The sequence below is a fragment of the Sus scrofa genome, chromosome 12 (genome assembly GCF_054392235.1).
Source record: "Sus scrofa isolate SSC_HxYL_T2T_F1_AM1 chromosome 12, Sscrofa_HxYL_maternal_Yorkshire_Landrace_v2.0, whole genome shotgun sequence".
NCBI lineage: Eukaryota > Metazoa > Chordata > Mammalia > Artiodactyla > Suidae > Sus > Sus scrofa.
In genome coordinates this window covers 19,379,951-19,403,542 of record NC_139394.1, presented here as the reverse complement: position 1 = coordinate 19,403,542, position 23,592 = coordinate 19,379,951, and the positions used below count along the sequence as shown (strand labels likewise).

At 54.1% G+C, this 23,592-nt stretch overlaps 2 protein-coding genes across 4 annotated transcripts; one reads left to right on the top strand and one right to left on the bottom strand.

Moving 5' to 3' along the window:
- The first annotated feature begins 3,866 nt into the window (after positions 1-3,866).
- Positions 3,867-9,944, top strand: NAGS (N-acetylglutamate synthase). Of its 3 annotated transcripts, none has more exons than XM_084982515.1 (7): positions 3,867-4,335; positions 4,896-5,170; positions 5,296-5,509; positions 5,804-5,984; positions 6,549-6,720; positions 6,819-6,888; positions 8,384-9,944. In XM_084982515.1, the coding sequence occupies exons 1-7, from the start codon at positions 3,916-3,918 to the stop codon at positions 8,399-8,401; spliced, it is 1,350 nt and encodes a 449-aa protein (XP_084838641.1). In that variant the 5' UTR covers positions 3,867-3,915; the 3' UTR covers positions 8,402-9,944.
- On the bottom strand, positions 9,920-13,301 carry TMEM101 (transmembrane protein 101). Its single transcript, NM_001244685.1, is given in 4 exon segments — positions 9,920-10,948; positions 11,671-11,817; positions 12,657-12,837; positions 13,159-13,301. Coding segments are annotated over 4 exon segments (774 nt in total). The 5' UTR covers positions 13,296-13,301; the 3' UTR covers positions 9,920-10,639.
- Positions 13,302-23,592: the final 10,291 nt, after the last annotated feature.

Here is a 23,592-nt window from a genome sequence, read left to right as displayed (position 1 = left end):
TGTCTGTGTGACTGTGGGTGCTGTGGGTCTCCACGGTGTCTATTCTGTGTGGCTCTGTACACCGTGTGTCTACACACCTGTGTATCTGTGTGCAGCTCAATGGAGGGTGTGGGTCTCTGCTTTTGTGCCCTCTGCGTATCTGTGCGGCCCCTTTGGTGCTGTAATTGAGAGGGTCAGCCACCAACCCTGGCCCCTCACCTGCCCAGATTCCTGCCACCTCCAGGCCCGCCTACACTGAGTGGCATTCAAGGAGGGCACGAAGGGAGGGAAAGCCTCGGCCCTTCAAAGCCGCCGGGGGCTCAGGGCTGAGGCCCCTGCTGAGAGAGGCATCGGAGGGGCTGGAAGGTTGTATCTGCTGCCAGCGTCTCCGTGACCCAAGGCCTAAGGAGAAGATGGGAGCCCCACTCTGGGCCCATTGACAGCAGACTTTGCTCCGAAAAATGAAACATCAGCCAGCTTCTGAGGAGAAAATATAAAATTCATGCTGGAAATACAGGCCAGCAATGATCCCGCAGGCCTTCAGCTCAGAGGGCTGGGTCAGTGGGGGTGTTGACCCCGTACGGGCCTCTCATCCGAAAGTAGGGTCAGTTCCCAACCGCAGGCTGGCCTTCCCCGGGGAGAGTGGCCCCAGGGTCACCTGGCCTGGAGTTAATCATCTACACGGGGTATCCCTGGGCCCCATTGGCTGTCTGGGGACACGGCCCTCTGGGCTGAAGCCCAAAGAAGAGGTAAGGAGTTCCCCACTCAGCGTCTGCCCCACTGGCCCAGGGTAAATGGGACGGGTGCTCTTGGCCACTGGACCCCGTGGGGCCCTCGGGCAGCCCCCAGTCTGAGGAAGGAGACATAAGCCCTGCCCTCAGGGGGCCCCAGTCTGAAGGGAGAGGCCGTCCTTGCAGGAGGCAGGACTCAGCCACAGCTGAGGGGAACGGCCCCAGAAGGGGTGTACCTGGGGGTTGGAAGAAGTGAAGAGGGGCCAGAGCAGGGGCAGAGCCCAGAGCAGCAAAGGCAGGAGAGACCCAGAGGGAGGAAATCTAATCTTTTTTTTTTTTTTTTTTGTCTTTTCAGGGCCCCACCCATGCCATTTGGAGGTTCCCAGGCTAGGGGTCAAATTGAAGCTGCCTACACCACAGCCACAGTAACACCAGATTCAAACCTCATCTGTGACCACACCACAGCTCATGGCAACACCAGATCCTTAACCCACTGAGTAGGGCCAGAGATCGAACCTGTGCGTCCTCATGGATGCTAGTCAGATTCCTTTCCCCTGTGCCACACGGGGACTCCAGAGGGAGGAAATCTGAGTAGAGAGGGGCCAGGGAGGGTGGATGCTCTGAGGGGCTGGGAGGGATAGGTGGGGGAGGGGCACACATTTGAGATCAGGGCTCTCCAACCTGAGAGCAGAAAGAAGGAAAATGACTACAGCTCCTCACACCCACCCCAGGAGCTAGGACCAGCCCCTCTGGTGGATTCTGGGAAGTATGAGCGTGGGAGGGGCAGCAGCAAAGAAGAAAGAGAAAGAAGGCCCTGGAGGTTGCCCCCCAGGGCAAGGGGTCCAGACCCCTTGTGCCATAGCTTCCTTCTCTGTCAGAATCCAGGATTTTTAAGTAGGAAAATGGAAATATCGGTGGAGGAGATCACAGAGTTCAGCTCCCGTGTCCCCTTGCCAGGGACCTCCTGCCCAGGACAGTGCCAGCCCATGCTGCGCTGTGTGTGCGCATGCCTGCTTGAGTACGTGTGCGCATGCTCATGGGAACGTGTGTTTTGCTGGGGGATCCCTGGAAGGGTGGGCGCACTCACCCGGCAGCCTCTAGCTTTCTCAAAAGAAAAGAACCCAGGCCTCTGCACCCCATTCAAGCAGAGCCCCAGGAATCCTGACTCCCAGCGCAGGGAACACAGAGCTGTGCACAAGGACAAAAACTCAGGGACGGGATGGGAACTCAGGATGCCAAGGGTCTGACCATGACACTAACAAGCTGTGTGACCTCCGCCAAGTCACAGCTCCCTGCAGTTAGAGAGCGTTTTGCCCTCTATTATGACGGGGTGGGATCCCATATGGGTAGAGTGTGCTGGAGTGCAGGATGTGTGCAGCTGATCACACACCACCAGGCGCCTTTAGGCAGCACGTGGATACAATATTAGGCAACAATGAATCACATCCTGCGAAAGATTTCAAGTCCTTTTCAAATCTTGCTCAAGAGCATGGATCAGGAGCAAAAACTGCTTTGCTTCAAAGACCAGTTCCCCTGTTTATGAACTGAATGCCTTGGCCTTCACATATTTCTGTGCCTCAATTTCATCATCTATAAAATGGATCTAATCATGATACCTACTCTGGAGTTATTGTAAGGCTTCATTGAGTTTCTATTTGCGGAAGTTTTCCACAGTGCCTGGCATTCTGCATGGCTCAGCAGCCATTATTTTACATAGGAGAAAACTGGAATTTATGACATTTTGTTCTCGCTTTATTGTAAGGCTTTCCTCTGTTTATTGCAAGTGATACTAGCCTTCCAGTTAAAATCCTGATATGGATAATTTTTTTTTTTTTTTTTTTTTTTTTGCTTTTTAGGGCCACACATGCGGCACATGGAGGTTCCCAGGCTAGGGGTCAAATCGGAGCTGTAGCTGCTGGCCTACACCACAGCCACAGCAACACAGGATCCAAGCCGTGTGTGCGACCTACACCACAGCTCACAGTAATGCTGGATCCTTAACCCAGTGAACAGGGCCAGGGATTGAACCTTCATCCTCATGGATGCTAGTCAGATTCGTTAACCACTGAGCCACAACAGGAACTCGATATGAATAAATATTAAATTTAAGAAGTTTGGGAGTTCCCGTCATGGCGCAGTGGTTAACGAATCTGACTAGGAACCATGAGGTTGCGGGTTCGGTCCCTGCCCTTGCTCAGTGGGTTAACGATCCGGCGTTGCCGTGAGCTGTGGTGTAGGTTGCAGACGCGGCTCGGATCCAGCGTTGCTGTGGCTCTGGCGTAGGCCGGTGGCTACAGCTCCGATTGGACCCCTAGCCTGGGAACCTCCATATGCCGCGGAAGAGGCCCAAAGAAATAGAAAAAAAAAAAAAAAAGAAGTTTGAAGAAAAGGAGTCCTCATTGTGGCTCAGCAGGTTAAGAACCTGACTAGTATCCATGAGGATGCATGTTCGACACCTGGCCCCACTCAGTGTTAAGGACCCAGCACTGCTGTGGTTGTGGCCAGCAGCTGCAGCTCCCATTTGACCCCTAGCCTGGGAACTTCCATATGCCACAGGTGCCGCCCTAAAAAGACAAAAGAAAAAAAAGTTTAATAAAAACGTTAATACTAAGAAGGGGTGATTTGAGCATATGCCAAAATTCTTCAAGGTGGTACCCAGTGGCTAGAGTTTGGCAAACCCTGGTAACCTCATGATTCCATCTTCTTTGAGCTCAGAGAGGACAGAGGCTGGCGGCCCTCCAACGAGGCTGGCACTCCTCCAGGCTTCCACTCTTCCCCACCTCTCCCTCCAGTCTCCGCCCTCAGCCAGGCGATACCTGCCACCTGCTCTCCCCTCTTGCCCGCGTCAGACTCCCCCCTAATCATTCAAGACCCCGCAGAGCGCTGAGGCCACCTTTAGGTCCCGTGAGCCCCCCCCAGGAACAGGCTCTGGCAACAGATTAAAGACAACTAGCCACCCCTTATCAAGGCCTCGTGACTCTTACTAGTGGGTTAAGTCCCCACTAGGGGCGGGGGATCCTGTTAGGCGCCGCCCTCTGACCCGCCGCCTGACCCTCTTCAAAGGCATCCAGAAGCGACTCGGCGCCCCCGTCCGCGCCCCGCCCCGGCCGGCCCGGCCCCGCCCCGCTGAAGGTTAAGAGGCCCGCAGAGCCGGGAGCTCCCGACAGACGGTCACTCTTTGGGGGGGCGAGCGGGTTTGGTTGTCATGGCGACGGCACGGCTGGCCTGGGCCCTGCGGGCGGCCCCTGTGAGCCGAAGGCTGCGCGGCCCTCGAGGCACTGGGGGCGCCCGGGGGCTGAGTGGCAGCGCGCGGCGGCGGGCGGCCAGGGGCACCAGCCCCGGGCGCCGGCTCAGCACGGCCTGGGCGCCTGCCCGAGAGGATGCCGATGAGGGCGCTGGGGATGGCGCCCCCTCGCCTGCAGTGGAGAAGCCGTCGTGGAATCCACCCCCCACGTCCCCCGTGCCCCCCGACCCTCCGGGGCCCCCGGCGGGCCGCTCGCTGGTGCAGCGGGACATCCAGGTCTTCCTGAACCAGTGTGGGGCCAGCCCAGGAGAGGCGCGCCACTGGCTCTCGGAGTTCCAGACCTGCCACCACTCCACAGACAGGCCCTTCGCCGTCATCGAGGTGAGTGGAGCCCGGCGTCCGCCAAGTCACAGAGAGGGAGTGGGAGATGGGTGGCGACCTGTCTGTCACTAGACGTGGCAGGACAGTTTGCAGACTCTAGGCAGCAGAACCAGGAAGCGACTGGACAGAACCCTGACTAGCGCGAGCGACTGGACGAGACTGGGTGCTCCTCCCCAAGTCTCACGAGGAGCCTGAGTGAGGAGCCTGGGCTTGTCAAGTAGATGCACGGGAGAAGTGCTGTCACCCTGAGCGCAGTTAGGGGTTCAGTCGGCAATTGGGGAGCCTGGACAGAAGCTGCCTGTGTCACCCCTCCCCCTCAGGTGTTCGTTCTAGGGTCCAAGGTCGCAGGGAGGAGCGGAGGGAGGAACACGAGTGTGAGATAAGAGAACGGCAAGACCCAAGGGGGCAAAGGGCAGAGCAGGTGGGCGCAGGTGGCCAGAAATGGGGCCTGACAACTCCTGGGTAGGGTTGGGGACTGAGAGGGCCAGGATGTAGGACAGGCAGGAGCAACAGGAGTCATGGCCAGGGTCTCAGCCATTTGAACACCTGCTCCTCCACAGGTGGAAGACGAGGTGCTCAAGTGCCAGCAGGCCATGTCCAGCCTGGCTTTTGCCCTGGCCTTCCTGCAACGCATGGACATGAAGCCTCTGGTGGTTCTGGGGCTGCCGGCTCCCACTGCGCCCTCAGGCTGTCTTTCCTTCTGGGAGGCCAAGGCACAGCTTGCCCAGAGATGCAAGGTGCTGGTGAACACGCTGCGGCACAATGCCGCCACCGCTGTGCCTTTTTTTGGTGGTGGGTCGGTACTGGGCGCTGCTGAGCCAGCCCCTCATGCCAGGTTAGTGCCAGCCCTGCCTGCCCCTGCACCCCAGATCTCGCGAAGCTGCCAGCCCCGCCCCAGCCCCGCCCCAGCCCCGGGGTTCCTGGAGGCAAGTTCCTTGAGCACCAGCGTCTGGCCCGCAGCTACAGCGGCATCGTCTCGGTGGAGACGGACCTGCTACAGTGGTGCCTGGAGTCGGGTAGCATTCCCATCCTGTGCCCCATCGGGGAGACGGCTGCGCGCCGCTCCGTGCTCCTCGACTCGCTGGAGGTGACCGCGGCCCTGGCCAAGGCGCTGCAGCCCACCAAAATTATCTTCCTCAATACTACAGGCGGCATATGCGACAGCAGTCACAAGGTGTGTCTCCTCCTTTTGGGCCCTATACTGTCCGCGACTCCAGGCCTGGGTGAACCCCTCTCTTGCATCCCCTGCATGCCTCCCTGACGGGCCCCAGAGTCACTTTTCTCTCAAGCCGCATGGGTCGGGAATGGAGTGTCAGGGAGGCGCTCAATCCGTGGGGGCTCAGGTCTGAGCCCTCCCTGGCTGAGGACTCCGAGATGAAGAAGGTCAGTGAGGACAGGTCCGTGGGGCGGGGGCGCAGTCCTTGGCCGGGGGCAGGCTGGGAGCTAACCCTCTCGTCTGGGGACACAGGTCCTGAGTAACGTGAACTTGCCCGCCGACCTGGACCTGGTGACCAATGCGGAGTGGGTGAGCACCAAAGAACGGCAGCAGATGCGGCTCATCGTGGACGTGCTCAGTCGCCTGCCCCACCACTCCTCGGCGGTCATCACCGCCGCCAGCACGCTGCTCACGGAGCTCTTCAGCAACAAGGGTGAGGGCCGGAACAGGGGGCGCGCGAGGTGGCGGGGGAGCAGGAGAGGCGGTGGAAGGGGCCGCCGCCACAGCAAAGGTTTCCTCCTCTTGCCGAACCTGGGGGAAGTGACCAAGGAGGTGGACGGGCCCGGCCTGGACTTGGGTGAACCTAGACAAATGGACGGGTCTTGGGTAGGTGGGAGGAACCACGGACCCGGCGGAACCAAGTGGGATGGACAGGACTAGGAGCGATGGGCGGGGTTTGGGTGGGTGGGCGGGACCAGGGGCGGAGAGAGCAAGGTTTCGGGAGGTAGGCGGGACTAGGGGAAGTAGGTGGGACTACAGGCGAGGCGCGGAACTTGAAGGACAAACTTTGCCTGGGAAAAGCATCTCCCTGAGTGAAAATCGCGTACAAACCATGCAGACCACCTAAAACGTCTCGTTGTGGAGAGCTCCCAAAGGGGATAATTGTCCCACCAGCCCTTGTCCTACCTGGAACCCCCACCAGGCTGAGCAAACGGAGGCGTGGAGAGGACTTGGCTCTCGGACTGAATTAACCTCTCCTCCTCCATCCCACCCCCAGGGTCCGGGACCCTGTTCAAGAACGCCGAACGGATGCTGCGAGTGCGCAGCCTGGACAGCCTGGACCAGGACCGCTTAGTGAACCTGGTCAACGCCAGCTTTGGCAAGAAGCTGCGGGACGACTATCTGGCCTCGTTACGCCCGCGACTGCACTCTGTCTACGTCTCTGAGGGGTGAGGCTGCGGGCCCCTGAGGGCAGGGACCGAGGGACAGAGCCGGGGATCTCCGGGCCAAGGAGAGGTCCCAGCCTGCCTCTCCCCCGCTGCGCCAGGTACAACGCGGCCGCCATTCTGACCACGGAGCCCGTACTGGGGGGCACCCCGTATCTAGACAAGTTTGTGGTGAGTTCCAGCCGCCAGGGCCAAGGCTCCGGCCAGATGCTGTGGGAGCGCCTGCGGCGGGACCTGCAGACGCTTTTCTGGCGCTCCCGGGTCACCAACCCCATCAACCCCTGGTAGGTCCCGCCCCTCCCGGCTCAGGGCTGGGCCCCGCCCCGACACCCGACACCCGGGGTCCAGGCAGGCTGGGCTTCCCCTTCTTTCACTAGCCGTCCGTCCCCACCGGAAATGATCCGCTCCGTGTGGCCCGACGCTCCCCAGACAGTAGACCACACACAGAGCCTGAGATTTCCCTAGAGGCAGAGCACACTTATCCTGGCTCTGCCCTGCCACGGTGGATTCCTTGAAGACACTTCCCACCGCCACGCTGCCTGCCACTCCCAGGGTCCAGAGAGCCTTTGGGCTCTATTCCAGGCCCAGTTGCCAAGCTCTGGCCCAAGCCCATTGCATGTCCAGCGGAAAACTCCCTCCTCTCTTTCCCTCTGCAACTATCCCCTCATCCCCCACTACCCTGCTCTGTGGGCACCAAGAAGTGAACAAGAACCCCTCCAGGGGCTGTCAGCCAAGACAGTGTGGGAGAGGGCAAAAGAGGTCTTCACTCCAGACCTCCTAGCTCTGTGACTGGCAAGTTACCTAACTTCTCTGTGCAAAGAGCATAACAACCCTAGACTCTTGGCTGATATTATGAGAATAAAATCAGATTACAGACCACAGGTCCTAACAGGCATTCCCCAGAAATATTGTGGGTTTGGTTCCAGACCTCCGCAATAAAGCGAATATTGCAATAAAGCAAATTACATGAATTTTTTGGTTTCCCACTACATATAAAAGTCATGTTTACAGTATGCTATGGTCTATTAAGTGTGCGATTAGGTCAAAAAATAATGTACTTATTTTAATTTTAAAATATTTTTATGGGGAGTTCCTGTTGTGGCCCAGCGGGTTAAGAACCTAACTAGTATCCATGAGGATGTGGGTTCAATCCCTGGCTTCGATCAATGGGTTAAGGATCCACTGTGGCCATTGGCTCTGGTGTAGGTCACAGATGTGGCTCGGATCTGGCGTGGCTGTCATTGTGGCTGTGGCCAGCAGGTGCAGCTCTGATTCGACCCCTAGCCTGGGAACTTCCATATGCTGCAGGTGTGGCCCTAAAATATATATATTTGCTAAAAAATGCTAACCATCATCTGAGCCTTCAGTGAGTAGTCATCTTTTTGCTGGTGGAGCATCTGAAATATTGCAAGAATTAGCACAGTGCGACATGGAGACACAAAGTGACCAAATGCTCTTGGAAAAATGGCACTGATAGACTAGGCTCTACACAGGGTTGCCACAAACCTTCAACTTGTAAAAAAAAAATTTTTAATGCAGTATCGGCCAAACACAATAAAATGAAGCACAGTACAACGAGGTATGCCTGTAGTAGGTCCTCAATAAGCAAACCAGTGAGTGGCGAGCACCGGCCTTACCTAAAAACCTTCTCCCCAACCCCCACCAGGTACTTCAAACACAGTGATGGCAGCTTCTCCAACAAGCAGTGGATCTTCTTCTGGTTTGGCCTGGCCGACATCCGGGACTCTTATGAGCTGGTCAACCATGCCAAGGGGCTGCCGGACTCCTTCTGCAAGCCGGCTTCTGACCCAGGCAGCTGACCTTCTCCACCAGCCCTGTAGGCCCTGGGACAGCCAGGGTGGACCAAAAGCCATGCCTGCTGGAGGTGTTCCCAGGCAGCCAGACCAGGCTTGCTGGCTGAGTGATCTGCAGAGGAGGTGGCCCCTACTCTGCCCCGCCCAGAGCGGGGCACCTGAGTGAGGACAAGTACAGGAAGAAGGGCCTGCCCAAGATCCCCAACTTGCTCCAAAGCCACAACCAGATGGCCTTCAATTTTCAGTCCAGGGATTTGGGGGGAGGAGGAGGGCAGGGCTCTACTCAGGGCTTAAGGGTGGGCCAGTCTGTGGCCTCTGTGCTCTTCGGAGGCTCCCTTGCCCAAATGCTCACCCACATCTGCCTGAGACTCCACCACTCATTTGAATTCCTTCAGGTCTTGCAACTTCTCAGGAGGCCTTGATTAAAATGCAAATTCTTGTCTGAATCAGCTTGCACGTGAAGGGAAATTAGCAGTGACCCTCTGGGAGCAGATCCTGAGGGCTGGGGAACCAGGCGACTCCCAGAGGGAAGAGAGGAGCTAAAGGAGACCAAGGCCCCAGAATGAATGCTGCCACCATCTCTCCCACTCAGCTGTCAGCAGCCCCCGGAGGGGCTCCCCTGCCCCCTAGTTAGGAAACATCTTCCATTTCACAGGCCAGACTGGCAGCAGCCCTGGCTCCCTTCCAGGTGGGCTCAGATACAAGCCCAGACTTGGATGCGTTTCCCTGGCCCCCCCTAGAGGTCACATCTCGTCTCTGCAGCAGCAGAACATCTCGGACGGGCAGCAGTCCCAAGGCCCAGGTTTCACTCGACCTTTCTGACCCCCACAGTGCCAAGCGCCAAACTGGCTTCGGGGTTACTTTCGGTCTGGCGGTGTGTGGACGAGAAGGTAGAGGGTCACTAAGGCACAGCAGGGGCTGTGACGGAACCAACCCCAAGAGCTGCCTGTTTTCCCTTAGGCGAGGGGAGAGTACACGTCTGGGCGTGGGCATTAGAGCTGCCCTGGAAGCCGGCTCTGTGGCACTTCCTCTGAGCCTCCATTTCCTCATCTGTGAAATGCAAAGTCCTGGGCTTCCCAGCAGGAAGCTTAACATTAGTTCCCTCCCTCTAGTGGCCCCACCGAAGATTTCTTTGAAAAGAGCTGGCACCGAATGGGGAGGAAAAGACAAGCCGCAACAAGAGGGACTGACGAGAGAGAAAGCACACGCTACAGGGAGTATGTGGAGACTTTTGAGAGTCAGAGAACTGTGGGAACTTTCGGAACAGGGAAAGGTCATGGGCGGACCAAGGTGGGGCTGAACCAGATATGGGCTTTCAAGAAACCCAAGATCAATCCCAGCCAATGGCAAAGTGTCCCGTGGGGAGAACAGAGAAGCAAAGCCAAATGTCTATATAAAATGTTTATTTTTGGAGGACTGTGTGGTCTGGTGTTTGGGAGGGTGCCCACCCCCACGGGGCTGGAAACAGAAGGCCAGAGGCAGGAAGTTGGCTGCTGCCTGCCCCACCCTTGCACAGCCCGGAGTGGATGGGGGGCCTGTTCTGCCCTCAAAGGGGGTGACAGCTAGTGCTGTTTCTGCCCCTGGAGTACCCTGAGAGCCCACGACTTCCGCGGTGCCTGGCCCCTCTGCTCTCCCGGGCCTGGTCCACGTGTCCACACACGCACTCACTCTCAGTCTCTGAAAAGCACTGCAAAGCCTCCCTGCATCTGCAGGTTTCGAAAAGGAATTCCTCACATTGGCTCACTGCTGGTTCTCGGTCTCCCTTCCACTGGCTCCCACCCTGGGTACCCCCACCCTCGTCCAGCCTTACTCCCGTCCCTGGGACAGGAGACCCAGGCGCACAGCTGGCCCCAGCTCTCGTAACAAACAGGAAAAAGAAACCCGTAAAGCACAGTCACCAGGGCTCCCCCCCCCACCAAGGCCCAAGCCCAGGAACTGGGGAAGAGACCTGCCTCCAACCAACACGCGCGCGTGCACACACACAACACACAGGGTCAAACAAACAGACCAAAAAGCATAAATAAACATAACTGGGCCAGCAAGGAGGAAGCTAGGGTGGCCCTTGTGGCTCCGCATGCCCATTGCAGCCTCCCGCTAGGCTGTGCAACTCAGCCGTCAGTGGCCAGGATGATGGCGGTCCCGAAGATGCCCACACTCTCTCCAAGGAGCTTCATCTGGTTCCAGAACTCAACGCGCCGGGTGCTGTGCCAGTAGGCAACATTGCCATCAATGAGCAGCATGACCGGGGGCAGTAGTACAGCCAAGATCTGGGCAGCCAGGGTCACGTAGTAGCCTGACAGGAAGGCCAGCGCCAGGACGCCATACAGCACGAAGAAGAGCTGGATCATCAGCTCCCCTCCTGGGAGATGGTTCAGATACGCCAGCCGGTCCTCCTTGCTGTGCTGCAGGGAGTAGGCCTAGAGACACAGCGCCCTCTGAGGCTCTCCAACAGGCCAAGCAGCTTGTCCGGGGAAGGCCTCCCCGAGACACAAGCCAGCACCTACAGGGTGAGCTTCTAACTCCCTCCTCTGCCCAGGGGGCTTTCTGTGTCTCTCCCTCAGGCTAGGGAACACCATGAGGCTGGGGCCTCTGTGTCTCCCCACCCTGCGGGCTCGGAAAGGAAGAGGTTCCACAGTCAGACCAGGACTCTCACCTCTGAACACAGAACCCTGCACGTGGGAGATGGTGCCCAGGAACTAAGATGAAGCCAAGTGACCCAGGGCCTGTCCATGTCCCCATCCACCCCGGCCTCCCCTAGCACCCAGGATATAACCGGTTCTGCCAGGCAGCCCCATCAGCTCCAAACCTCCCCTCTGTCCCCTCTCCCAATCCTCTGGGGGCTGAAACCGTGAGAGGAGCAGGCCATCTTGCTATCCTGGCTCTCAGGCTTAGGACTGAATGGTCGATCCACCCTCTCCTCTCCCGGGTGGCCATCATGTTGGAAGAAGGGACTCTGAGCCAGCCCTCAGTCTCTTGAAGGTCCCCCAAGGCTCAGAAGCTGGTCAGGGCAACTGCCAGGAGCCAGGTCATCAGGAACTGCATGCGAGGCCTCATCCTGCCCACCTCCCTGCATTCTGCCAGGCTCAGGCTCACAGCTCACTCCGTCAAGCATCTCCAGTCAACCGTTCCCCCAACCTACCACGCAGATGAGGTAGATGCCCAGGAAGACCTGGCCGGTGGACTGAAGGGAACGGCTGCGGGGTTTCCGACGGTACAGCTCCCCGGCGCCGCTGGCCAGCACAAGAAAGCCGCCGATGATGGCAACTGTGCGCGAGTACATGCGGACCTAGGCCGAGGCGAGGGGACCCCAGTCAGGAACTGAAGCCACCACAGGTCTGCTGGCTGCCCGCAGCGCAGAACTGCCTGCCCATCTCGAAGCATCCCACTCCACGTGATGAACCCTCTTAGCATTTCCAAGTGTGGTGGGCAGGTAGAGCAGAGATAGATAACTCTTTTTATCAGAAGTGAAAAGTGAGGCCCTGAAGGGTTAATAAAGTCGTCCAAGGTCCTACACAAAGTAAGCGGCAGAACCCAGATGCCAAGCATTGCCCCCCCTCCCCACCCCAGTTCTGCTCCCTTGAATCCCAGTGTTCTTTCTGGTGTACAGTATAGTCTGTTCCACAAAGTAACCACTGATCTCACTGTCCTGCAGCTATTCACACATCTGCCTCCCCTACTGGACTGACAGTCCATTCCTTGAGGGTAGTGCCTTAGTCCAGGCTTTTCTCCAAGCATGTAGTGCCTAGCACAGGTTCTGGCATTTACAGGCTTAAATGCTGCCCTAGGATTAATTAAATTTCATAAAATCAGATGGTCAGATCAGATATTTCAAAGGTCCTTTTTGTCCTACGAGTCTGAGATAACAGACTACATCCTAAACCAAGGATTTAAATGTAAATGTAATGCCAACTGTGGTGTAACTTTGGGAAAGTCTGTTTCCCACCTCTGGACCTCAGTTTCCACACTTTGAAAGGCAGGCTTGTGTGGTCTCTAAATCCTTCTGTTCTGCGATCTGTGATAATCTCTACAAGCCTGGGGTTCCGCCTTCTCAGGCTTCACCCAGCTGTGCCGGGCACTGGCTCCCCGTCATCCCAGCGAGGTCCCATCTAGGGCCGAGGTGCTCACCTTCAGCCAGTCCCCGTAGTGGACGTAGCCCCCGATGTAGGCGGCGTAGGTGCTAACGGCCAGCTGGAGTGCGGCTCCCAGCGCGAACCAGCGCCGCTTCACTCCAAAGGACATGAAGCTAGCGCACAGCACGGCCGCCCCCATGTCGAAGTACAGGTAGGGCACTGGGATGTCGGGCTTCCTGTGAGCCGGGAGGTGGGAAGGAACAAGGACAGAATGAAGCAAAGAATGAAGCGGGAAGAGCCTCGGGACACCCTGAGCTCCCGCAAGCTCCACTGCTTCCCCAAACCAGAGCCCCCCTCATGGCTAGGACCCCGCACTACCCTCGCTACCCACCTTGCTCCAGACCAGAGTCCCTAACAAGTTTGAGGCCCCAAATCCCCCCCAGTACAAGCGTCCCAACTTTCTGGGCCCCGACTTCTTCCCCACCTCACCGCACCCCCGTTCCTGAGACGGGCCGGACAGCCCCCACCACGTTCAGCGACCGCGCGGAGCCGCTCACCGGCGCGCCTCGGCCCTCTCAGCGTACAGCATGAGCTGGCTGAAGCAGCCCCAGAAGGGGCAGCGTGTGAGCAACACGGAACCCAGCTGCATGATCAGCTGCAGCATCCACCGTCGCGAACCCATCTTCGACGCCATCTTGAAGAAGGGCAGTCCGCCGCGGCCTCACCCCGGCCAGGGAGGTGGGTGAGGGCAATGCAACGCGCAACTTCCGGGCCTCGCGAGGGTTTTTTTTCCCCTTCCGTCGGGAAACAAAGCTCTCTTTCTCTAGTTCTGGACCGAGGGAAGTGTTCTAGCTGCGGGGTTCAGCCTTAACTTCTGCCCACTGAGGCTTAAGGGCCCCTTCGTGTAGCTGTAAAATTGAAAATTAGAGTAGAAAAAGGAACAGTAAACGAACTAACTTTTGAATGCATCTAAACCTGGGCTCCAACCCTATCGCCTTACACTTCACAAGATATATCTGGGAAAGGGGGACAGTGCTGGTCCTAGCACATGGCGGGTTCAATAGTGTACACACACACACACAACCCCCACACCAGAGGAAACCCTCTGCTTCTGCTTAAGTTCAAAGTAGGAGGGTCTTCTAAGAGCCACTCCTGAGAAGTCTGGCCCTGGTCTGCACTTCTGCTGTCCCCTGAGAGAAGAGAGCGCGCTGACGTGGACATGAGACATCTCAATCAGTGTGTTTTTCTCCAGCTCGGTGCTCCCACTCTAGCCCAAACCACCACCTTTTGTCAGTTTAACTGCAGCAGGCTTCCACAGGTCTTCCCCACTTCTTTGTTTTCAGCTCCTCGGTGTTTTGCTTTTTCTTTTTTCCTCTTTCTAGGGCCACACCCAGCAGCATACGGAATTTCCTGGGCCAGGGGTGCTGCGCCCGCTTTTGCAGAAACACCAGGTCCTTAACCTACTAGGCCACAGGGGGAACTCCTCGGCTCGCCCATTTTATGTTCTCATAACCATCAGGCACCCTTCCTTTGATTCACTTGATATATGGGCAATTATATACTTGTGATTTTTTTGTTTGTTAATGACTAGATTAACACTAGATTGTGAGCTCCATGAGGGCAAGGATAACATCTCCTTTTTTTACTATTATATCCTCAGGGCCTAGGAAGATGCATTCATGAATTGTGTGCTGCATAGATAAATAAACACAAGGTGTTACCACTACGTTTTGTCTCAGTAATTATGTGTTGAATAAATAAGCAAAAGTTCTGGGCACTCTGGGATTGCCACCACAGCGCTACCCCTACCTATCTTCCTGCACCCCCACCCTGCAACATATAAATTCATCTTCTAATACTGAAGTTAAGACTACAAGTACTTCCATTAGGCCTTTTAATTTGGGAAATCTGTTTCCATTTCCCTGGGGGTGGTGAAGGGAAGAGGGCTGGTGTCCAAATAACATTTCTGACAATGTGAATTTAAAATTCACCATCATGGGAGTTCCTGCTGTGGCACGGTGGGTTAAACTCAGGCATTGCCACAGCTGTGATGCAGGTCACAGCTTCGGCTTGGATTTGATCCCTGGCCCAAAGAACTTCAAGGGTGCAGCCAAAAAAGAAAAAAAAAAAAATATATATATATATATATAATTTATATGTAACATATAAACTATTATATCATGAAACTATATTTATATTTGCTTGTGTTCTAATTATATGATCATATTATGATTTTATTGTATGTTATATTTATATTTATATTAATATAACATAAAATAAAGTTTCCAATCAGCCAGTGAAAGCTAGACAACAAAACACCTTTTCACATCTAGTTTTCTTACAGTCACTAGAATACGGGATTCCCTTGTGGCTCAGCAGGTTAAAGACCCAGTGTTGTCCTGCTGCAGTGACACAAGTTCGATCCCTGACTCAGAAACTTCCATTTGCCACAGGTACTACCGAAACAAAACAAAACAAACTCACTAGGATGCCTGGGTATATCAGAAAGAATGCTGAGAAAGAGATCTACCCATGCAGAAAGCTAGGGAATGAGAGTGTGTGATCACTGGGATTGGGGTCGGGATAGGAGTGGGAAATCTCCAGGCACTGAGAATGAAAAGACTGGGTTAAAAGTCGTTTTGCCTACTTCCTCCCTCCATCCCCCCCACCAGGGACAACCACATAAGACAAGTTTTTTCACCAAAATACAGGCACACAGTGCAGAATCAACTTTCCAGTTGGTTTTCTTTTTCTAATCTCCTCACCCATCCCCAATTCAAATGCAACAAGATACACAGCCCTCAAGAAGGAGCTAAGGTGCTGAGACCTGGGATAGTGTATGTCCACAAAATAGTTCCAGGAACAATACCCTTACCTCACCCCAGCCCCATCATAATTTTTCTGATCAAGTCCCCAGCAGCAGAGGCCAGGGACATATGAGAGGAGGGGGAAGGAGATTCAGATCAATGAAATCTTCCTTGTACCCATCCCACCCCAGCTCCCTCCAGTCTTCAGCCTCTGCCTCTTAGTGCTCTCTTCCCCAAAGCAGTGTTGAAGACTAGGGGCCAGATCCCTCTTCTAGGGCCGGGAGAGATGACGGCATTGTGCTAGGTCAGAGGGATATAGGTGAGGGAGGGGTGGTGGGTCCTAAGCCCCAAGATGAACACACTCATCTCTCTCTCTCCTCCTGTCATTCCTCCCACCTGGTCTGGCAGACAACTGAGCCCCAAAGACACCAAAGGACCATCCCTCCTCCAGCTGCCTCTCTAGAGGGCTCCCCTGCTCCCCAGTTCCTCTGGGGCCCTGCTTGTACTTGCACTCAGCCATGTCCACGGCCACAGCCAGTGACCGGCATGATGCCTATGATACCCAGCAGAGTAGTAGCTGTCTTGACCAGGCTCAGCCAGGGCTCCACACTGCTCGGCACCACACCGCCAGCCGCCTGGGGCCAGTATCAGTCAAGTTGCCCGGGTTGGCCACACAAAAGTGCCACAGGTGGCCCAGCTTCCTGAAGGCCGGTGCATCACAGTCATATACCCAGGGATTACTGGCCAGCAGCAGCTGCATGCCTGCTGTCCAGATGGTCACGACATCTTGAACTTGAGGTGCTACAGCCAGCTGCCTCTGATAGAGGAGGCCCTGCACTTGCAGGGCTGCAAAGCCCTTGGCCTGCAGCTTGCTGCTGATGATGTTCCCAGCCAGAGAGCACCTCCAGGTTGGCCTGGTGGCCAGGACTGCACCCCTGACTCACTGCAGCTGGTTCCCAGCCAGTTCTGCCAGCATAGGTGGAAGAGGCCCCAGACCCCAGCAGTGCCCAGCTCTGTCTGGTTATGTCACTCGGGTCCAGCTGCCTCAGGTTCCCGAGTCCCCACAGGCTGCAGGGATCCTGGATGGCAAGCAGGTTGTGAGAGATCCAGGCAGAGCAAAGGGTGACAGGAAAGTCTAGGCATAGGAAGGCAAGCTGGTGTGGCTGAGGTCCAGCTGCTCCGGAAACGCAGGCCCCCCAGGGCTCCACCAGCCAGATCCCATGGGACACTGTGAGAAAGCAGCGGCACCTGCAGTCCCCACAGGCCCTGGTAGGAACCACCTGTCACGTGGTTGAGACAACTGTGGCTCAGCTCCAAGTGCCAAACTGTCAGGGAGCCTAGGAGGGGGCTGAGCACGTGGAGGACCCCACAGTTTACACAGTGCCCAAGACTTGGCAGGTACATAGTGCTGGGCACACTGCCTCCAGACCCCCGAGCAAGGCTAAGGCCACCATTGTGGCCATGGTCACTGTGAGGAAGGAGTGGCCACATCTGCCCCATCCTCGCCCCATGGGCTGGAGTGAGGATGGCACCCGGGCAGTCACAGATGCCGAGTGAGACCTCGTGTCTCGCTCCTCCACCCAGAAGCCTGGGGATGCTAGGGGAGAAAAATAAAAGCAAACATTATTCAGGGGTCTCACCATCTGCTGGGTCCCCCAACATGGTCTCAAGCTCACCTTCCCTCCATCACCCAAGATTTTACCTGCTACCTGGGCTTCTGGCAAAAGCCATTTCAGCCTTCAACCCCAGCATCCTGATCCCCGACCCCAGCCACCCCTCGTTCCATTATTCCTACTAGGAGGAAAGGCGATCAGGGAAGATGGCCTTTTTAACCCTCTAGACTTTTCACTTCCGTGCCACACCCCACCTCTCTTATCTCCCACAGGGGCCCAGGAGAAAGCTGGCCTTCTCCTGCAAGGAGAGCTTCAACTAGATCCTGGCCTAAGGCCACGGAGGTCAGGGCGGTGAAACCCCTATGCATTCACCTATATTCCTGGCACTGCCTGCCGAGTGCAGTTGTAGCCCAGGATGGCAGAGGAATCTCAGCTGTCTTGTTGGCCTCCTGTCCGGGTCCCACCCCCAAAAGCAGCAGCAATCAGCTCTGAGGGTGGAGAGGAGGGACAGGGTGAAGAAATCTCCAAGGCCTTTTGGCCTTACATCCAGGGGAGCAGGCCCCTGCCCTACTTCTCTAAGAGCAGGTGTTCCCCCGCCACCTCTTTCTCCCTTCTGGAGCCCCAGCCCTGCTGTGTGCCTTCTCCTGCAAGGCGAGCAGCTTCAGGGCCCCTGGAGCCCCCCTCCGCAGGAAGCAGCCAGGTGTCTCTTTCACTTCTACTTCCTGCATAGACATCTGGACACAAAGGAAGGGAAAGCTCTCTTGTTCTCACTAGATCAAAGGGCAAAATACTCCCTCTGGCCTTCCAGGAGTGCCCAGGGTTTCCTTCTGAAACCGAGGGGTCTGGGGCGCGGTGTCCGTGCCCAGTGCTCCTGCCTTGCTCCAGGAAGCCAAACAAGTCACTTTCTTCCTAGGTTACCGAGTGTGCTCACAAGCCCCACCCCACAAACTCTCAAGAGTAATAAAGGCCATTGGAAGAGATGATTACCAAGGGCCAGGAATCTCATTAAAGGCTTCCTTTAATCCTCAACTGACACACTCATCTCACAGAGGAGGGAACTGATGCTTGGCAAGGCTGGCTAAGTTGCCGAGTCATACTGCTAATTAGTGGCAGAGGTGAAATCAGACACATTTCAGGCAGGTCTGAATCCAATCCATCTCCTAGCACCAAGCTATAATGCCCCAAAGGCTGGGCCACTGTCCCCTATTCCAGCCAAATATTCTTCTAAGAAGTCAAGGTTACAGGTGAATAACACAGATGATGTCCAGAATGCTAAGAGCAGCTGAGCCATCACCAGCCTAGGATATTAATCTAATCCTGTGGTTGATCAGACTTGAGCCCCTTCAAATTTACTGAAGTGATCTGGGTCAAGTAAATTATACTGGAAAAACTGGAGGAATAAGTGTCAATAATCTCTGAGAAAATACTACAAGCAGAAGGTTGCCAGAGACTTGAACTCAGCATAAGTTCCAATTTTCAAAATTCAAAAAGGGATCATCAGGGAGTTCCCATCGTGGCTCAGTGATTAATGAATCCGACTAGGAACCACGAGGTTGCGGGTTCGATCCCTGGCCTCACTCAGTGGGTTAAGGATCCGGTGTTGCTGTGAGTTGTGGTGTAGGTCTCAGACGTGGCTTGGATCCAGGGTTGCTGTGCCCATGGCGCAGGTCGGTGGCCTGGGAACCTCCATATGCCGCGGGTGCGGCCCTAAAAAAGAAGAAAAAAAAAAGGCGGGGGCGGGGGGGAATCATCAGACATTATTCTGACCACCTACCTAAAATATGATGGCCACTAGGTGCCCACTGAGTTCACTAACGTAAGTTATACCCAAACAACTTTATTTCCCTTTTTGAGAGTTGTTAAATGACTATCATAGACAAACATCTGGATCTTATTAAAGTCTCTCATGATATATGTCCCTTCGGATAATATAAAAACACAGTTTATAAAAATTGGAACACAACATTGGGATGGATAACTAGTATACTGGATTATAGCACCAAGATTATTACTTTTTTTTTTTGCTATACTTTCGGCATATGGAAGTTCCTGGGCCGGGGATTGAACCTGCACTGCCACAGAGACAACACTGGATCTTCAACCCACAGCACCACAGCAGGAACCCCACACCAAGATTTTTAAAAAGCCTTTAGAGGTTGGACTAGTTTGCTAAAAGGAAACCCTTTCACTGGTAAAGACAAGACAGCTCCCTGTCATATCTGCCTGTTTAGCTACTTCAGTCCTCCTCACTCAAGGGCATAGAGCAAGGACTAGGGTGCAGGAGACCTGAGCCCTAGCCTCAGTTCTAGGAATAAGCTGCAGCTTCGAGGACAAAAGGGCATGATACAGCTACCACGCGCTGCTTCTCAAAGTAATGAGCTCCCCATCAAAAACAGCGTTTGAGCCAAGGCAGCCTGTCAAGGATGCTTTAAGAGAGGGTATTTAACTGGGAGGTGGGACTATCCCATATAAGCTCCAAGATCATTGGAATTTCTCAGTGCTAGGGTATCTGTGCTGAACTTCAGATGTCACACCTGGGCCACCCCTGGAACTAGAAGCAACCTGTCTGCACACTCTTCACACACTGCCTTCTGGTGTTCCACGGCTGCATATCCTTCCCCCAGCCAGTGCATACCAGGGACAGCGAGACACTTTCTTAAAGGCTCAACAAGAAGCAAGCTCCATTGGATGCCAGCATGCAACTGTATGGGGTCAAGGGACCACTGCTATAACCACTTCCCCCTGTAAACATCCTCAGCTCAACCCCCTTCTCCCTCAACGGTACAGAACTGATAAACTTCCTGTCCTGCTTATACTCAACTATTCACCCCGGGTCTAACACCTAAGTCACTCAACACGACTAAAATTGTCACCAAGTGGATGGTGACACACCAAACACAGGCAAACACCTCTAGAGGGCACTCAGCATCTCAGACTAGTTCCCTCGTGTGGCGCTGAACCACAGGCCATGTACTCTCTCATCCTCGGCTCCTTGACAAACCTTCGAGCTCACCTGCAACTGTACTGCCTTCTCCTTCCTCCCTCTTATTATGGAGGAAGGGTCCCCTCCTATCAGAGGCCAAAACTCCCTCTGTGGCCATGGATCCCACTCATTTCTCAGCAGTCAGGACAAGATCACTGACTAAACTGATCAACTCCTAAAAGTCTTGCTCCGGCCCCGTCCTCACCTCCAAACACCAAGCTCATTACCCAGCTGCCCACTCGCCCTCTGCTCTTCAGTTTCATGGGTAAGACAAATAACAAACCAGAACGCCATTTCCCCGCAAACCTCGAACATTCCCTTTGGTCACCATCCACCCAGAAGTCATTCTTAGTTCCTCTTTCCCTTGGCCATCGTCCTCTCACGTCCAATCCATCAGCCCGTCCAAGCAGTCCGGCAATCACCCCATCCCTTGCCTCAATCACTGCAACAGCCTCTTAATGCCAAGAGTCTTTCCGCTGCCACTGTTGTCGCCTAACATCAGGCTAAATCCCTCGATACCTTAAACCCTCCAACAGCTCCCCGTTGTGTCAAGAACAGCTTCCAGCTCAGTGGGTTAAGGATCCGGCGTTGCCGTGAGCTGTGGTGTAGGTGGCAGACGTGGCTCGGATCCCACATTGCTGTGGCTCTGGCGTAGGCCGGCAGCTACAGCTTTGATTAGACCCCTAGCCTGGGAACCTCCATATGCTGTGAGTGTGGCCCTCAAAAGACAAAAAAAGAAAATAAAAACAAATAGATTCCAGTCCCTACAATGGTTACAAGGCCTTGCAGGATCTGGTCCTTGTTTATCTCTCCATCTTGCTCACTAGGCTTCAGCCACCTATCTGTTAACAGTTGCTAAACATCCCAAGCTCTAATCAACCTCGACTTCAGCCCCTGCTCGTCCCTCTATCCCAGCACTCAGGGCTGCCACCTTGCTCTTCAGATTTCAGCTTAAAGCACATCTCAGAGGCCATCCTAAAATATGCTCTTTAGAGTAGTACACCTACTTCCCTACAGTAAACATAAGCAACTACTTTAAGCTGGGAGACACACCAGGAAGGGGGCCAGATGAGGTAAAGCAGCCACCTGCTTGCTAGTCCTTCCACGAGAGACTAACTGCTGGAGTTGGCATCAGGATTAGTCAGGGGAAAGGGAAGAGAGGTTGGTTGAGAGTCACTACAGAGAATTGCCTTGCCCTCACCTTATCTTGCCAGGTCAGGAATTTAGTTTTCTGTCTTTTCAACAAAACCAGAAATTAGGGAGGTCACCATCTGACCTGTCTTGGTCCTCGCTGCCCAAGTCATGCTGGAGAACCCTGTGGTAAGGGGAAGGCCCTGCTGCTAGAACCAGGTCACCCTTCTCTCCAGCTCCTCTAGTGTTTTTTTTACTGGTGCCTCATTCTTTTCCCAAATTTGACTTCACGCTGTCCTCAGAACCCAGTCAGCCTGGAGTTCAGGCGATTCATCCAGTTATTAGACTGATGGCTTTCAAAACTCTACCTTTCAAAACTTTACCTTGACAGCTGGCTGCTAGAGAATAACACATGATCTTTGCCCTAGAGCCTCAAAACTCCCCATTAGACCATTTAAGATAAACCTAAGCAACTACAAAGCAAATCATACACCACCACATGACAATAAACGAATTATTGGAATCACTTTCCTTTTTCACCGTCAAGGACGGCTTCACAGGTGGCACTGAAGCGAGGTATTGTAGGACAAGAGAGATTATAAAACAGAACAGCTTGAGATTGGGAATAGTTTTAGAGATCACCTACCCCCATACCTTTTATATGTATCAATTTTAAGATGCCAATGGATTAGAGTACACTTTGTGGGCTGGGGATGAGGGAACTGGTTGGAGTTTCTTTTGACACGGTGAAGTGCACTGCATTTTTAGAAATGCAAAGGGCAATGAGAAGCATGTTAACATCTAAAGGATATGAAAGACGTCAATAATGGGGTTTTTTTTGGGGGGCGGGGTGGTAAATGGAAAATGTTCACCTTCTTTTTTAGTTTTTTCTGTAATGAGCCGTATAAGGATTTAAAAAAACAACAACAACAAAAAAAAACCCACCTCATTTCGAAACTTTAGCACCCAGCAGAAACCTATCACCAGTGGATGGCAGCCCAACAGCATCCCCTTTTCACCTGTACAGCACTTGGTCCTATGATACTAAAGCCCTGGGGTTTAGGCGGTACATTAACTGATTTCAGGTTTTCTAAAGGGGAATTCTCTGGCACCAGCAGCCTCCAGCAGTAATGGGAAAGAGCAAATCCACTATGTGAACAGCGACCATCGTCCAACCCAGATGATCAATTCCAGTTCCCAAGCTCTTCTCCCCACGGTCCCCTCCACGCATCCTGTGCAGTGCAGCTTCCAGCACTCACACCCTCTCAGTATCTTCCATGTCAACAGGTCGAGTCTACCTCTGCGTATGACTGAAAGCCCTCTGCATCTTCCTTTACCAGGATGGCACACGCATTCTTGGCTTTAAAAATGTCAAGGAGCCCTTACCCTGAATCAGTGGTTCCCAGGATGCAGCCCATTAACTAATACTGAAGTGTCTGAGCAAGTTTCAAAACATCAAAAATCAGCAATAAGCTCTTCAGACTTAAACAGCGCAGATTCAGTATTAACTCACTGGGTAAAGCTATTTATACCATCCTGACCAGGTGCCCTGAACAGCAGTAAACCCAAACACATGTATGTGGCAGGGGGGAGATAACCAGGGGCTGGGGTGTAAAGGTGTGCAGGAATGTGAATGTGTGTACGTGCAGTTGTGTTTGAAGAGAAAGGGGGCCTCAAAACCAAGGAGACACTGCAAGACCTGTACACGTTCCACCATAGATGAAAGTCCTCTGTACCACACTCAACAGTTCAATGTTCTTTCGATTTAGGAGCAATTTCTGCCACTCTCCCCAGACTATTCTATGGCCCACCCCAAAGCTGGCTAACAAAGGTAAGCAATGCACATGCCACCAGTTTGTAAAGTCACAGGGCATTAGGCACCCACTTTATTAATCCCAGATAAAGCCTGGGATTTGTTCTCAGCTCTGCCACCATGGGCAGCGGGGGTATTCTCCACAAGTCACCTAGCCCTGGTGAGACCCACTCACCTTCTATAAAATGAGTGGTCTTCAAATTATAATTCAAGAAATTCCTCAGAGACTGCAGGAAGAGATAGGGATGAGATTTGTGAGAGAGCAGGCCTCTGAGGCCACCCACCCTTGACCAAATGTTTTCCATCTAAACAAAGACTTCTGAAACAGGAGTTCCCACTGTGGCACAACAGGATTGGTGGTGTCTTGGGAGCACTGGAACGCAGGTTTGATCCCTGGCCCAGCACAGCGGGTTAAGGATCTGGTGTTGCTAGAGCTGCGGCTTAGTTCACAATTATGGCTTGGATCTGATCCCTGGCCCAGGAACTCCATGTGCCACGGGGCAGCCAAAAAAAAAAAAAAAAAAAAAAAAGACTTCTAAAACAAAATTGGAGCTTCTGAAAAGCAGCTATTCTAATCTCATCTCCAGATTTAACCACCTCAGGACCAAGCTAACATGTATATTAACATCTACAAAGTATCTTCC